This window comes from Dermatophagoides farinae, chromosome 7 (assembly GCF_024713945.1).
Source record: "Dermatophagoides farinae isolate YC_2012a chromosome 7, ASM2471394v1, whole genome shotgun sequence".
Lineage (NCBI taxonomy): Eukaryota > Metazoa > Arthropoda > Arachnida > Sarcoptiformes > Pyroglyphidae > Dermatophagoides > Dermatophagoides farinae.
The window spans coordinates 3,685,319-3,701,059 of NC_134683.1; the positions used below are offsets into that span (position 1 = coordinate 3,685,319).

General features: G+C 30.1%; 4 protein-coding genes across 6 annotated transcripts; all 4 read left to right on the plus strand.

The window, feature by feature from the left end:
• The first annotated feature begins 1,215 nt into the window (after positions 1–1,215).
• Positions 1,216–3,341, plus strand: LOC124496433 (uncharacterized). The gene is made up of 2 exons (XM_047059951.2): positions 1,216–1,297; positions 1,373–3,341. Exons 1-2 carry the CDS (start codon positions 1,228–1,230, stop codon positions 2,929–2,931), a joined length of 1,629 nt encoding a protein of 542 aa, XP_046915907.2. The 5' UTR covers positions 1,216–1,227; the 3' UTR covers positions 2,932–3,341.
• A 1,642-nt stretch (positions 3,342–4,983) lies between these two features.
• On the plus strand, positions 4,984–10,837 carry LOC124497031 (uncharacterized). Of its 2 annotated transcripts, XM_075732627.1 has the most exons (6): positions 4,984–5,264; positions 5,428–7,173; positions 8,446–8,856; positions 8,920–9,934; positions 10,011–10,186; positions 10,316–10,837. In XM_075732627.1, the coding sequence occupies exons 2-6, from the start codon at positions 6,888–6,890 to the stop codon at positions 10,534–10,536; spliced, it is 2,109 nt and encodes a 702-aa protein (XP_075588742.1). In that variant the 5' UTR covers positions 4,984–5,264; positions 5,428–6,887; the 3' UTR covers positions 10,537–10,837. The 2 variants fall into 2 exon arrangements, with proteins under 2 accessions (XP_075588742.1, XP_075588741.1); XM_075732626.1 differs by having other exon boundaries at positions 4,984–7,173.
• Positions 10,838–10,911: 74 nt separating this feature from the next.
• sand (potassium two pore domain channel sandman) lies at positions 10,912–12,662 on the plus strand. Of its 2 annotated transcripts, XM_075732628.1 has the most exons (4): positions 10,912–11,050; positions 11,132–11,564; positions 11,625–12,045; positions 12,140–12,662. In XM_075732628.1, the coding sequence occupies exons 2-4, from the start codon at positions 11,183–11,185 to the stop codon at positions 12,648–12,650; spliced, it is 1,314 nt and encodes a 437-aa protein (XP_075588743.1). In that variant the 5' UTR covers positions 10,912–11,050; positions 11,132–11,182; the 3' UTR covers positions 12,651–12,662. The 2 variants fall into 2 exon arrangements, with proteins under 2 accessions (XP_075588743.1, XP_046916571.1); XM_047060615.2 differs by lacking the exon at positions 10,912–11,050 and having other exon boundaries at positions 11,116–11,564.
• A 145-nt stretch (positions 12,663–12,807) lies between these two features.
• On the plus strand, positions 12,808–15,652 carry LOC124497029 (ribosomal protein S6 kinase beta-2). The gene is made up of 3 exons (XM_047060614.2): positions 12,808–13,910; positions 13,979–14,648; positions 14,716–15,652. Exons 1-3 carry the CDS (start codon positions 13,671–13,673, stop codon positions 15,324–15,326), a joined length of 1,521 nt encoding a protein of 506 aa, XP_046916570.1. The 5' UTR covers positions 12,808–13,670; the 3' UTR covers positions 15,327–15,652.
• Positions 15,653–15,741: the final 89 nt, after the last annotated feature.

A 15,741-nucleotide genomic window follows, 5' to 3' on the forward strand; every position in this document is an offset into this window, starting at 1 on the left:
TTTTTTTGTTAATTTTTGGCGTGGTTTTGATGATCATGATCATGATCATGATGATGATGAATCAAAAATTTTTGAATTGAATTAAATTTTTTTTTCTTTGATTATAAAATCACTTTAAGAAGATGAACACGAATCATCATCATCATCGATGACACAGACACAAATCGAGGTAAAGAATCTTTTAAGACGATTTTTCTTTATTTTTGATCATTTTTCTTACTTATTTTTCAACATAGCTCTCATATATATCGGGTGTTTCTGACTTTTTTTTGGAGAAAAAAAACCATTTTAATAATCAACTTTATGACTGTATGATGAAATTTGAGTACACTGGGATATAAATTTTTTAAAAATGTCAATTCGATTCGATTTGGACATTCGACACTTTTTTTATATCGTGTATGTGTGCATGTGAATGGATTAAATTTAATATATACATGTCACACATGCACACCGCATACATTCGGCCATTGGTCATCTGTGTAACAATTTTTTTTTTCTCGTTTCAAGTCAAAGTAAGTAAATAAGTAATCCAGAAAGAAAATGTGACAACTTTATTTTCTTTTTCTCCTCAAAAAAAAAATGTGACATTGTAAATTTTGTCTTTTAACATTTTGTCAAATTTGTATCTTAGTGTGTGTGTGACCAATCGACCAACGATAATGATGATGATGATGATGATGAAGATCAAGTTCATTCATCAATTCTACTTGTCATCAAAATGTTTTTGTCTTTCAAAAAAGACACAGAGAGAGAGAGAAAGAGAGAAACATTCGAATCAATCGAAAGTTTTTTCCCTTCATCATCATCATCATGATGATTATGACCTTCGACCTTTATCATCATCATCATCATCATCGTTTTTGGGCTATATAATTATCATTCCAGAATGAAATAATCTTCTCAACAAAAAAAATGATTATTGTTGTTGATGTTGTTGTTGTTGTATGCAAAGAATCTTGCTCAACAAGTTTAGATTTTCATTCATTGAATGAATGAATGGTCAAAAAAAAAAAAAAACACAATGGGCCAAGATTATCAATGCAAAATGAATATACCGGATTTTTAGTTTCAATGAATGTCGGACAGATGGTGCTGTGTTCGATTTAAATTTTTGTTTTTAATTCGACACACACAAATTGAGCATTCTTGGTGAATGTGCGTTGTTTTTTTTCTGTTTGTTTATTTTTGAGCAATTGAACATTGAAAATTAAAAATTCATTATCAATGATGATATTTTCCGTTTTATCTGATTTATTATCATTAATCGATGATAATAATAATATCACAACAGATGGTAGTGGCAGTGGTGGTGGTGCTGGTGGTGGTACTATGAATGGTCAATCAACAATGACGAATGGACAAATGACAGCGACAGCATCGGCAACATCGACAAATCGAAATCAGAATAATTTGAATTTGAAAAACAAATCCTATCGTTCAATGTTCAATATTGGTGAAAAAATGGATTTAATGTCCATTTTGATCAATTCATCATCCGGTACATGGACCATATCACAAATGATTGAAGCAATTCGTTATTATGTACAAGATTTACAACGATTACCAGAACGTATTGAAAAAACAAAAGAATTGGCCAGTGAAATTCATACCTGTTATCGTTGTGTACAGCCATGTACGGCCGAAACAGTGCATTATGTTTGTTCACATTGTCATGAAGTAATATTATGTGAACAATGTGAACAACGAAGTGAAGAATTACATCCATTTGATTTTATTAAAATCAAACCTAAATCTTTAAATTCGAATAATACAATAACAAATCCAATAGTTAAAGCTACACGTCCAGCTATTGAAATGTTTCGAAAAAATCTTATCCTATTGCTTGGTGAATTACAACGTGATCTATCGATTGCTGAAGATTGTTATGAACAATATACACCTGGTACACGATTCACAAAAATCTGGCATATTGGTAATAATGGTAATTTTGATTGGCCAATGGGTACTGAACTTCGTTGTCTTGGTTCAAATATTGATCCAATTGATGGAAAAAAATCTATACCATTATCATTGCAAGCAGATGAACAATATGATGTTCAAATGGATTTTATGATACCGGCCGATGTTTGTGAAGAAAAAATTTTCTATAGTGTATGGCGTTTCTGGCATGATGGCCAATATTTTGGACAAACAATTCAGATGCGTGTTAAAGCCGTACCGAATGTTGCACAGATTGAAAAATTTGGTGAAAAAACTATTGTGGCCATTAGTGATGATGATGATGATGTTTCTAATGACATTGGAAGAGAAAATGATAAAGATGACGAGAAAGTGATAATGTTTACACCGGAAATGATTCCATATCCAGATTGTTTCAATTTGACCATTCCATTTGTTAAACATGATGATCAAGATCATGATGATACCGATGATAATACTGATGTTATTGGGTCAAGTCAAAATATCGTGAATCATGAGTGTGATGAAAAACAATCGGAACAAGAAAAACAACAGCAACAACCGGAACAACAACAACCGGAAGAGAAACAACAAACTGAAAATAAAGAGAAAAAACCGTCGTCAAAGAAAAAGACCAGGTCAAATGAACGAGAACCATTGATATTGCAAATTTTACGATCACAAAAAACATTGGACAACATGGTCAAAGCTAGTAAAGAACGATCATCGATCATTATGGGAAAACAGCAACAACATCCGCAAAAATCGAAATCAATACGTGAACCTTTTCCTTTTCAATTTCCGGCCACTTCGGCAATGATAGATATTGCCAATAGAATGATAAATAAACATCATCATCATTCGTCAACAAAATCACCATCATCATCATCAACAACAACAACAACAACAAATAATGAACGAATTAATCAACGGCATTTATCTACAGGAATGGCGAAAACAATTAAGATTCGTCGCCGAAATTTGGTTCATTCAAAACATAACATATGAATGATGATGATGATGATTTTTTTTTAATATTTTCGATTCTATTTTGACCTTATTTGTTACACACACACACACACAAAAAGTTTGAGTTTAAAATTTTTCGAATGTTGATTTTTCTTTTCATTTCATTTTTCGTTTGTTTCTTTGATCTTGACAATAATAACAATTTTGTTTTTTCTTTTCTTTTCAATTTTATCGAAATTCTGAATCATCATTATCATCATCATTATTATTATTATATAACCAACTACCTTGTCAATTTAAATTTGAATAAATTTACATTTATATCTTCAAATAGCAAACAAAAACAAGCAGTAACAAAAAAACATACATAATGATCTATTTTTTGTTGAAAAAAAATAAAATAAAATTCAGTTCCTGCTGTTGTTGCTGCCCAATGGGGTTTTTAAAAATTCAAGACCTCATAAAACTTCGAAACAACAAAAAGCAAAAAAAAAATGAAGAAAAAATTCAAGTGTCTGGTCATGACATTAGAATTTTCGATTTTCACGAAAACAAAAACTGAATAGTGTTGAGAAAGAGAGAGAGAGAAAAAAAAGTAACATCATCAATTTGATTCCGGATGGAATTGTCATCATCATCATTCATTCATTCAAAACATTCGATTCGATTCGATTTTCAACAAACTATAAAATGAAATTGAACAAGAATTTTCAAGTGTTGAAACAAAATTTCGAATCCAAAATTCATTTATCTCAACACACACACATGCAATGTCTGTGAATGAATAAATTCTCTTCAATGCATATGACCAAAATGACCATGAAATTGTCATTTTTTTTTTGTTGTTGCCAAAAAAAAAAGAAAATTCAAGAAATAATAATGTAATCGATATTTTATTCTCCTCCAACATGTATCTGATGATGATGGAACATGGTATGTTTGATTCCAACGATATAACGAGCCAAAAAAAAAATTCAATCGAATCAATTTAGCCACATTAATTGATTTATTTATATATTTCTTTTTGATCTTTTTTTCCTGCAGATTTTCTCCTCAAAATTATTTCTATATCATTGGTTTTCACATTTCGAAAACAGAATATCGATTCTTCAATGTTCAAACATTGCGACAATTTTCAATGATTGGTGGCCAATAAAAAAAAGCTATGCTTGCAATAATGACTATACTTTCTGCTTGTATATGAATGAATGTCCCCGATGGATTCTTTTCTATTCCATTTATTGATATCATTCTTCATGTTCGTTTGTGTGTGCGTGTGTATGTTTTGGATCCGGATTCGAGTTCAAGTTCTACGAACTATGACTACACTATACTATCGAATATTATGAATGGCAAAGAAAAAAAAATGTAATGAATCCTATTATATTACCCCTGCCATCATCATCATCATCATCATCATCATCATGTCATCCATCTGATTTCAGAAACACACACACACAGGCAGATAATTTAGCTTCAAATATATTTCCAAGAAGTTCTTGTTGTAAATGGGTAAACTTATCCGTTCTTTCTCTCTCTATCTCGCTTAGTTAACTAAAAAAAACGATAGACTTATTCATTTCATTTCATTGAATGAATAGAAATGAATGAATGAAAAACTGAAACACTGAATTGGAACCAAAAAAAAAAAAAAAAATTTCTGGGTTTGGTTGACAAAACAAACTATCGGAAAAAAAATTGAGAGGTGGTTGATATGACAGCCACCCTATTTTTATATTGTGGTTATTTGAGGGTGTGTTTGTGTGTGTATGCATGCGATATATTACAACAAAGTTTGCGAAAAGAAAAAAAATTCCTTCAAATTCGGGCCATTGTACCCGGGAGAATGTGTGTGTGTGTGTGTGTGTGTGCTACTACCACTATTACCGTTTTGTTCCATCAGAATTTTTTTTTTTTTGGTATTCTCAGCTATATGAACCAGAATCGGTTTTTTTTTTTGACGTTGCCACACATAGTGAGATGAATTTTTTTATTTTTTTTTTTACAAACAATGTGTTCTATAGAGAAATAACGACATCACCAAATATACTCTATATATATATGGATGTTCCAGATATAGATAGACAAACTTTGTAACGAGAGATACATATGAACAGAATCTAAATCAAACCAAAGAAACAAATAATAAAAAAAAAGAAAAGCTAAAAAAAGAAAAAAAAAATTTTGGAGCCACTTTGATCCATATTTTATTATTGTAGTTGTTGTTGTTGTTGTTGTTTGGATAGTCGGTTCGATTCTCAAGTCTGGTCGCTAGTAGTCGAATAATAGCACACACACACTTCATGATTCTTCTGGAAATGAGTCGAGTCAAAGAAAAAAAAAAAATATTCTTCCATCAATGTATGGTATGGGTATGTTTCACTTCTATTCAGTTCATTCATTTTATACTTTATTATGGCTTGATGATAGTATACTGCAATAGGTTTGTTAGTGATAGATTCTCATTTGGATTTTCATTTTGATTCTTCAATTTTTTCTTTCTTTCTTTCTTCTTTTTTTTTTCCAAACACACAGAACTTAGTGCCATAGTAGTCGTTTCGATTTCATTGTTCTTCTTGGTCTTGTTCTTGTTCTTCTTCTTTTTGGTTTTTTTTATATTCGTTTTATCCATACTGCAAACAAACAAAAAAAAAATGGATATGAAGAACTTGAGTGAACTAAATAGTTGAACTCACCATTATCATCATCATCATCATCATCGAACACTTTATCTTTTTTTTCACTATTTCATGAGTTTTTTTTTATTATTCATTTTTGGTTCATTGATAATGAATGAATGAATGAATGCATAATCTTCATGATGATATAACAACAAAAACGCCAACACTGTCATTATCATCATCATCATCATCATCATCAGTGATCCATTTGAATATAGATCCATTCTGTGTCGCTTCGTGACCATTGAATTTTGTTGTTGTTGTCGTCGATGATGATGATGATCCATCCGGTCCAATAATGATGATGATGATGAATACAATGTAACTCGTTCATATATAGATGAAATTTTTTTTTTGTTGCAATCCAAAATTTCAACCCAAAAAAAAAGTTTTTTTCTTCTTGAATCATCATAAAATAAGAAATCTGCAAAATAAAAACATCAAACGATGAGCAACAAAACAGCAAAACATTCGAAATTTCAAAACATTCGAATTTTTAAATGTCACCAGTGATGACGATGTTGATGATTGTTTGTTGGAAATTTTTTATCAATTTCACATGTTTACTGAGGATAGTTAAAAAAAAAACTTTCCCATGATGATTGAATGAATGAATTCATCATCGGTCATTTGTTTATTATTTGATTTTCAATCATCATCATCATCATCGTCATTATCAACTTTCCAATGTTTTTTTTCTCGATGTTTATTTTGTTTATTATATTTGTGTTCCACAGATATTCCATTGTTGAACAACAAATTGAATAATCATGTAATTGCTCATGCAATTCTCTTCTCGGCTGTGTGTTCATCTGATTTTTTTTTTTGTTCTTTCGGCTTTTTTTCCATTTCTTTTTCTCAATTCTTCTTCTTCACAACAACAACAACAACACCATCACCACCAGTACTTTAACAACGAAACCCGAAAACCTAATTATTAGACCGTTGTAGTAAACTTTTTGTTTCTCTCTCTCTCTCATTGTACTAACAGAGAAAAAGTTTTTTTTCCATCTTCTGTCAATTTGTTTGGTTACAACAACACAAAACAAAACAACAGAGAGAATAATAATATGTCGTCCAAAAAAAATTGTTTTGGATAAATATAGAGAATGAAAGAATGGAAAAACAATATTGTCGCCTTATTGACGATTGATTAACTATTGAACACCCATTATTATCAACATTATCGTGTGTGTGTGGGGGGGCGTTCCTGATCCCGTTATTCATTTTCATTATTTTATTATCTAATTATCAGCATCAAGAAAGAATCCAAAGAATTCAAACATAAACAAACCAAAATAGAAAAAAAAAATCATGTCATCATATCGTACGGATCCAGCCTATCAAACAGAGGCGGTTAATAAACAACAACAACAACAACAACATCAGCAATCATATAATTCGATTAATAAATCAACGGCTGATATCAAAACTAATCGTCGAAATAATAATAAAAATGTTGGCAATAATAATAATATTGTACGAAGGCAATGGAATTTTTGTTTTAAATTTTTTGCCTTTATTTTTTCACATATTGGCCTTGGTTGTCTAGTGCTTGCCTATACTATTATTGGTGCATTTTTATTCCGTCATTTTGAAGGTAAGTAATCAATATATATTCAAATCAATTGATTGATTTGAATCATTATCATTCAAAAAATAAGTAATTTGTCTTTGATTATCCTGATTATTGTTATTATTATTGTTGTTGTTAGTAATGGTAATTTTTCGATTGAAAAAAAATCATTGAATTGATGATGATGATGATGATGATCATCATCATCATCATAAAAATATTGTACAAATAGGTCCCTTGGTTCACCTTTTTGTTGTTGTTGTTGTTTTTTACCAGGAAACGAAAAAAAAAACCAATTTTCTTCGTTATTCTGATTTACAGTGAAGAAGAAAAAAAAATGTTCCACATTCTCATCATCATCATCATCATGACGATGAACATTAACATTTTATTTTTATTTTTATTTTACCTCCCCTCCATCACACATTACAAACACGTATTGAACTAAAAATATTAAAAAAAAACAAAACAAAAAAAATGAACTTATGTTATTAGTCTGATGTTGGTGGCAATGGAAAATGATGATGATGATGAACCTAATGAACCACAGGAACACCCGCGTGTTTCCAGTAATAATAATAATAAACAATAAACAATAAAAAACGATGAAAGAAAACAACAACAACAATAACAAAAAAAAAGATAAGAACCAGCGAACAGAATATATTCACTATTGATTGTCTTTTTTTTTTTTTTTTTTTTGGGTTGGGGGCCATCCCCTTATACGGCCGCTGCCGTCAACGTTGTTCAAGAATGTTTGATAGAAAGAATGAATGAATGAACCAAAAAAAAAAAAAAAAAAAAAACAAAACAAAACAAAAGATCAGAAATATATTCTAGATATATACCCCAGAATGGTATTTGATTTGACTTTTGCTGTTGTTGTTGTTGTTGATTGTAAATAGCCATGTATGTTAATACTGATATAATGTGTTGATGTTAATGTTATAATGATGACAGTAAATATATCGGAACAGCGGCAATTTTTTTTCTCTCTCTTCTCTCTATCCAATTCTCAATATTCTTGTTGTTTTTTTTATATTTATACCGTAAATAATAGATGATGCTAATTTAACAAAAAGTAAAATTCTCTGTCTGTCTGTCTGTTTCTTTTTCTCCGTTTTTTTCCCATTTCGTCAATATTATCGATATTTTATACTTGCATTGGCTGATGTTTGATGATTTTTTTTTCTCATTTCTTTGAAATTCACGATCTTTTTTTTTGGTTTTTTTTCTATTCCTGTTTTGGGAAAATTTTTTTTTTCGTTAATTTGAAAATTAACCCAAAACAAATAGAACCAAACATTATCGAAAGAAATCGTCTTATTGAACGTATACGTAATGAAACAGTGGATCGTTTATGGATTGAAACATATAAATTAAATGTATTATATAAAGAAAATTGGACAACAATGGCAACAAAAGAGATTGAACAATTTCAACGTACATTGATTGATTCATTTAAAGATGGTTATTGGCCAATGGTTTATGATCTTACTGGTACATCATCAACAACAACAACAACAATAAACAACGACGATAATGTAGATAATGGTGATGATCAACAATCAATAGAACATCATCAACAGAATTCTGATGATCAACAACAACAACAACATTATCAATATTCTAATCATCAACATCTTTATACACGTTGGTCATTTATTGATTCATGGATGTATAGTATATCGATTATAACGACAATCGGTAATGAATTGAATTGTGTTTTTTTTTTGTTATAAATTTTCATTGATTGATTAATTTTTTTAGGTTATGCAAACCGTCCATTAACTGTGGAAGGAAAATTAACAACAATAATTTATGCATTATTTGGCATACCAATAATGTTATTATTTTTATCCACAATTGGTAGCCTACTTGGCCGTGGTCTTAAATATCTATATCAATTCTGTTGTCATTGTAATCCAAATGGTGTGGATTCATCATCATCATCATCATTACAACATTCATTTCAAAATTTACCAACACCAACCACAACAATAGGAGCAACAACAACGACGACGACAACACCAAATAATAATAATAATAGCCAAGATCATTTACATCATTTACAACAACATCATCATCATGATAATTATCAAATACATCATATTGCATTGAATAATATTGGTGGTGGTGATAGTAGTGGCCTATTATCTACATTAGATATGAATAATATTGGAAATAAGACAAAAAATTATGCTCAATTAAATTCCATTTATCCACCTGTATCAGGCACTGGTACTGGACATTATGATAATCGAGCCTGTTCATGTGATCTTTTGGATCCAAATGCCGCTGCCATCACTACCACTACGGCTATTACTGATCCAACAGCTAAATTATCCGATCCATTAGTTATGGATCATCATCATCATATTTGTGATACAAAATTTCAAACCTATCCAGGTACTGGTACAACATTGGATCCACATCATCATTTTAGTACTGGTGTTAGTGGATGTGATGGATCGCCATTTAATACAGCATTCCATCATCCAATTCATCATCAATCGACAAATAAATTAGATCTAGATCTTCATCATCAACATTTACATCATCATCATCATCATCATTTGTATCATAAATTACATCAATCAGATTCATCGAATTTTGGTTTCGATGATTTTGGTGCAAACAATAGTCGCCAGGCAACGGATAATGTACCATTTTATTTCTGTTTCCTATTGATTACATTGTATATAATGGCCGGTAGTGTTATGTTTCATATTTGGGAAGGATTACCCATTCTTGATGGTGCCTATTTTTGTTTTGTTACACTCAGGTTTGTTTCAACAATTTTGATTTACATAATTATCCATAATTTAATTAATTTATTATATTTCCTTTTTTTTCAATAGTACAATTGGTTTTGGTGACATATTGCCCGAAAAAACATTATCATCATCATCATCAACAACAATAGCAACAACAACAGTGAATCAACCAAGCCAGACAGAATCGAAAAAACGAATAATCATCATTGTCATCTATATACTTGGCGGTATGACATTGGTAGCAATGAGTTTCAATCTAAGTAAGTTTCTCATCATCATCATCATCATTATATTTTGATTTTCGAATATTATATGAATTTAATTACATTACATAATATTACTAATGATCTTCCATTTTCTTTTGCATTATATATCTCTCTCTCTCTCAGTATATGAACAATTGGCATTCAAATTCAAAAAGATTGGATATAAAATACAATTACAACAGCAACGTCATCAACAAAGAATGGATGAAATAATAATGAAAGAAAATTCAATGAAAATGATGAATCATCATCAACATGGATCATCATCATTACAACAATCACATCAGCAGCAGCAGCAACAACATCAATCGAAATTTCAAACAAATGAAGATATCGATGTCTAATGATGATAATCTATTGGAACATTTGTTTTTTTTCTCTCTCTCTCTTGTAAATGTGATAGATTCGAACAAATATGAAAAGTGAACACACAAACATACATACACACACACATTTTTTACTTCCTTTTCGAAAAATTTTTATGAAAATTCGAAAATTTTTTTTGTTGTTGTTTTTCCTCATTTTCCATATATATGCAAATAATCAAATCAACCTTTCATTATGATCAAATTTAATAATTGTTAAGAAGCCTATGATCAAAAAAAAATTGAAATGAAATGAAATGAATAAATCGTTTACACAAAACCAAATTCAACAATTGAATTTTGAAATTCTATAGTCGATGTGTAATGTAAGCCAAAGCCTTAGATTTGTTTTGTTTTTTTTTTGCTACACACATGTATGTGTGTGTATATGCTGTTGGCAAGAGTGAACCAAAAAAAAAACAGTTTGATTCTTTGGATTTGATCCAAAAGATGATGATGATGGCAGCGGCAACAAGAATCCACTCAAAGTTCAGTTGAGTTTTCTATTTAGTTTTGCAATGTTTTTATTTCTCATTTTATTTTTCACTTATTTTTCTTTTCTGTCAAATTTTAGTAATTTCCAAATTTTTTTTCTGGTTTCGTTTCTGACCCAAAGAATATTATTATGAATCAAAATCAACAGCATCATCATCATCAATTGAAAGAAATTAATTATCCATTACATTCGAATACTAACAATAATAATGTTGGTCACATGATAACGACGGCGTCGAAAACAACAACAAAAACAAGACAACAACAACAACAACAATCAAAATCAAAATCCTGTAAACCACGTAAACCACCACCACCATCAAAATGTCGAATTTGTTGTCGAAAATTTTTCGCATTTCTTTTATCAAATGTTGGACTTTGTGTATTGGTTGTTGCCTATTCAGTTGGTGGTGCATTCATGTTTCGTGCCATTGAATCACCATTCGAAGTGCAAACAGTTAAACAGGTGAATGAATTACGTAATAAGATTATTTTGAATCTTTGGAATATAAGTATGTTTATTATGAACTTATTATTATTGACTTAGTAAATTTAAAGATTCACTTTAATAGCATACAATACAAATATTTTGTATCATGAAAAATGGAATGTCCAAGTAACCGATACGATAAAATTATTTCAACGTGAATTATTGAAATCAATCAAAGATGGTTATGAAGGACAACAAAGCGAAGGTCGTGAACAATGGTCATTTTCTGGTGCATTTCTATTCAGCCTGACAGTTATTTCAACTATTGGTTATGGAAATATTAGTCCACGTACGGATCGTGGAAAATTAATGACCATATTGTATGCCATTATTGGCATACCATTAATGTTATTATATCTTACTAATATTGGTGATATTTTAGCCAAATCATTTCGTTATGTTTATGGTGGCCTATGTTCATGTAAACAATCATCGACCACATTGAAACAAAGAAATCGTTTATTATTACAACGTGCAGTATCTGCTCCAACTGGAATCTATAGGTTTGTTGTGGTTTGGATAGTCGATCGATCAAAGTCAAATTTCAAATTTTTTGTTTTTATTTTTGTTTTGATTTTTTGATTTTTTTCCATTCAGTATGACCAATCATACCAGTCAATTGACACCGGAAATAGGTGTTGGCGTTGGTTTTAGTTATGATCCAACAACAATGACAATGATGACTACATCGGCACCACCATCAACTACTACAATTAAATTCAAAGAAAATAATCGTGTCCATGTACCGATTACACTTTGCCTTTTAATACTTGCCAGTTATGTTTGTGGTGGTGGCCTTTTGTTTTCTATTTGGGAAAATTGGAACTATTTGGATGGATCATATTTTTGTTTCGTAACATTAAGTACAATTGGTTTCGGTGATCTTGTGCCCGGTGCATCCGTTGTTGAAAGTTCAGGTTCACAAGAAAAATTAGTCATATGTAGCCTATATTTATTGGCCGGTATGGCATTATTAGCCATGTGTTTTAATCTAATGCAAGAGGAAGTGATACATAAAGTTAAACAATTAGGACGACATTTAGGTATTGTCAATGATGATTATGATGATCTAGATAATATTGAATTTACAATCGATCAAACTGCTTAACCATCTATCTATCTATCAATCAAACGTATTGTTGTTTTTTGACCATTTTTTTTCTCCATAAAAAATCATATCGATTTTGTTGTTATATTGACCAACACAATGGATTTTATGAATTTTGAAATAAAATTTTAAAAAAATAATCGATTTTTTTTGGATCAACAATAATCACGTTTGATGATGATGATAATGATGGCCAGGACATTGATAATAATTATAATAGATCAACAGCAGCAGCAGCAGCAGCAGCAGCACTAGAAACGTAATTATCATCGTTGTTATAATTATAGAACGAAAAAATCTATTCAAAGATGTGTGTTTCTCTTGTTATTTCTCTGCCATCCACTACAAATGTGGAGATATTATCATCATCATAATAATCATGACCTGATTTTTTTTATTTTTAAAGGGATTTCTTTCTCGATTTTTTTTATATACATGGCATCACGTTGTTTATTAACAATCCCTTTTCCATCGCTGAAAAAAAACAAAAAAAAAAGAAAAAAAGAAAAACAATCTACGATGTGTGTGTGCGATGTATATGTATGTGTAGTTCATTTTGAGTTTTATTTTTCGGCTTTTTTCATTTTTTTATTTTTATTTTTTTTCAATCATCAATTTCAATTTTTTTTCTCTGATTGATATGATTATATTTGATAAAAAAATCATCATCATCATCATCATCAATACAAACAAACAAACGCAAACTCGTTTATTTTACATTCATCGTTATCATCATCCTTTTTTCGATTATTATTGTTGTGATTCCAATTATTCCTGATTATCCTGATTATATATTTATGAATCATAATAATCTACTACTATTTATCGTCCGTATTCGGATTTGAATACGACGACAATTTTGTTTTTAGATTGTAAAAATTTAGATTTTAGATATTTTTCTGTTCTGTTCTGTTGTTGTTTTCGTTGTTTTCATTGTCTGTGTTATAAACGTTTGAACCAAAGTGAAAAAAATTTTTTTATTTGCCTACAAAAAAAAAGAATCCAAAGAAATTATCCGCAATGATGACTACAATATTCGATATGGAACTTAATGATTCAGAGATTGAAGATTTTTCCAATCCAACATCACAACAACTTCCTGTTAATAATCAAACGATTGGTCAACATAATCATAATAATAATAATAATCATCATCATCAAACACATCCATTACAACATAATCATCATCATACACATAATCGTATACTTGATTACGAAATCGAAAATGATGATCATATGGTTGTCAACAATGAAATTGAGGTATTATAAACTTTGCGTGTTTTTGTTTTTTCTGATTCTTATATATTATATATATTCAATTTCAAAAGATCGATTCATTCGAGGCTACCGCTGAAGAGGTAATCAATTTAGGACCGGAAAATAATAGCATCGAATTAACTGAAGAGATGGTCAATTGTCAACATCATGAACGTGTTTCGACAAATGATTTTGAATTACTCAAAGTTCTTGGTATGGGTGCATATGGAAAAGTGTTTCAAGTACGAAAAGTTACGGGTAAAAATTTAGGCACTATATTTGCAATGAAAGTTTTGAAAAAGGCAAAAATCGTTCGTAGTATCAAAGATACGGATCATACGAAAGCCGAGCGTAATATATTGGAAAGTGTTAAACATCCATTTATTGTTGATCTGATGTATGCGTTTCAAACACGTGGAAAATTGTATTTAATACTCGAATATCTAAGTGGTGGTGAACTATTCATGTATCTACAACGTGAAGGTCTTTTATTGGAAAATGCTGTCATTTTCTATGCAGCCGAAATCATTTTGGCCATTGAACATTTACATAAATTGGGCATTATTTATCGTGATCTTAAACCAGAAAATATTATGCTCGATCTACATGGTCATGTTAAATTGACTGATTTTGGCCTTTGTAAGGAATCCATACAAAGTGGTAAAATGACTTATACATTCTGTGGTACAGTTGAATATATGGCGCCTGAAATTCTCAAAAGAATCGGTCATAATCATGCCGGTAAGTTATTTAATTTTTTCAAAATATAAACTAAAATTCACTCAAATCCAATTTATTTAATTCATAGTTGATTGGTGGTCATTGGGTGCATTAATGTTTGACATGTTGACCGGTAAACCGCCATTTGTTAGTTCGAATCGTAATAAAACGATTGCCAAAATATTACACGCTGAACTCAAATTTCCAAAACATCTTACTCATGATGCTAAAGATTTGATTCGTAAATTATTACGACGATCACCAGAATTACGGCTTGGCGGTGGCGTTGATGATGCAGCACCGGTTAAACATCATGCATTTTTCAAAAAAATTAATTGGGATGAAGTTTTCTTCAAACGACTTAGTCCACCATTTAGGCCAGTGTTACATTCTGAAGATGATGTAAGTCAATTTGATACAAAATTCACTGAACAGATGCCAATTGATTCACCAGAAGAAAGTTCACATCTAAGTCGTAGTATCAATGAAATGTTTATTGGTTTTACATATGTTGCACCTAGTGTTTTGGAAGAAATGAATCGTCATGATATTATTGGTGGTCATGTTCGAAATTATTCCAATAGCAATATCAAACAGCCACAACAACAACCACCACTACCACCACCACCTCAATCATCATCATCATCATCATCGTCAACAACAACAACAACAATTCCTCGTAATAATCCATCCGGATGATTACACGTACACACACACACACACGCAAACACATACAATTGTTTTGTTTTGTTTATTTAAATAAACTATTTAATTCTGTCGTTTTATTAATCATATATACCTTATATATTTTTTTTTTGTGAAATCAAATCGTTTATAAAAATTCTGTTTTAAAACAAAAAGAAAAATACTGAAATCAATTACACCCACAGACACATTGTATGCCTATAGAAGAAAAAAAAACAAAAATTTTTGTTAAAATTTAATGTTGCCTTCTTTGAATTTACATAAAAATACATTCGTTTAAAAATGATGAAATTTTCAAAAAAAAAGATGAATTTGAAAAATAGCCGAATCGTAGTTTTATTCAATAGATGGCAGCACTTTCATAAATTGAAATTAAATACCAGTGATGATGATGATTTTAAATTATAAA

Excerpts from the sequence above, each read along its gene's own strand:
- LOC124496433 (XM_047059951.2), top strand. The coding sequence starts at position 1,228 with ATGATGATATTTTCCGTTTTATCTGATTTATTATCATTAATCGATGAT. Across the intron at positions 1,298-1,372 it reads TAATAATATCACAACAGATG|CGACAGCATCGGCAACATCG; the intron begins GTAGTGGCAGTG and ends GACAAATGACAG.
- LOC124497031 (XM_075732626.1), top strand. The coding sequence starts at position 6,888 with ATGTCATCATATCGTACGGATCCAGCCTATCAAACAGAGGCGGTTAAT. Across the intron at positions 7,174-8,445 it reads TTTATTCCGTCATTTTGAAG|AACCAAACATTATCGAAAGA; the intron begins GTAAGTAATCAA and ends CAAAACAAATAG. Across the intron at positions 9,935-10,010 it reads TTTTGTTTTGTTACACTCAG|TACAATTGGTTTTGGTGACA; the intron begins GTTTGTTTCAAC and ends TTTTTTCAATAG.
- sand (XM_075732628.1), top strand. The coding sequence starts at position 11,183 with ATGAATCAAAATCAACAGCATCATCATCATCAATTGAAAGAAATTAAT. Across the intron at positions 11,565-11,624 it reads TTTGAATCTTTGGAATATAA|CATACAATACAAATATTTTG; the intron begins GTATGTTTATTA and ends TCACTTTAATAG. Across the intron at positions 12,046-12,139 it reads GCTCCAACTGGAATCTATAG|TATGACCAATCATACCAGTC; the intron begins GTTTGTTGTGGT and ends TTTTCCATTCAG.
- LOC124497029 (XM_047060614.2), top strand. The coding sequence starts at position 13,671 with ATGATGACTACAATATTCGATATGGAACTTAATGATTCAGAGATTGAA. Across the intron at positions 13,911-13,978 it reads TTGTCAACAATGAAATTGAG|ATCGATTCATTCGAGGCTAC; the intron begins GTATTATAAACT and ends CAATTTCAAAAG. Across the intron at positions 14,649-14,715 it reads AATCGGTCATAATCATGCCG|TTGATTGGTGGTCATTGGGT; the intron begins GTAAGTTATTTA and ends TTTAATTCATAG.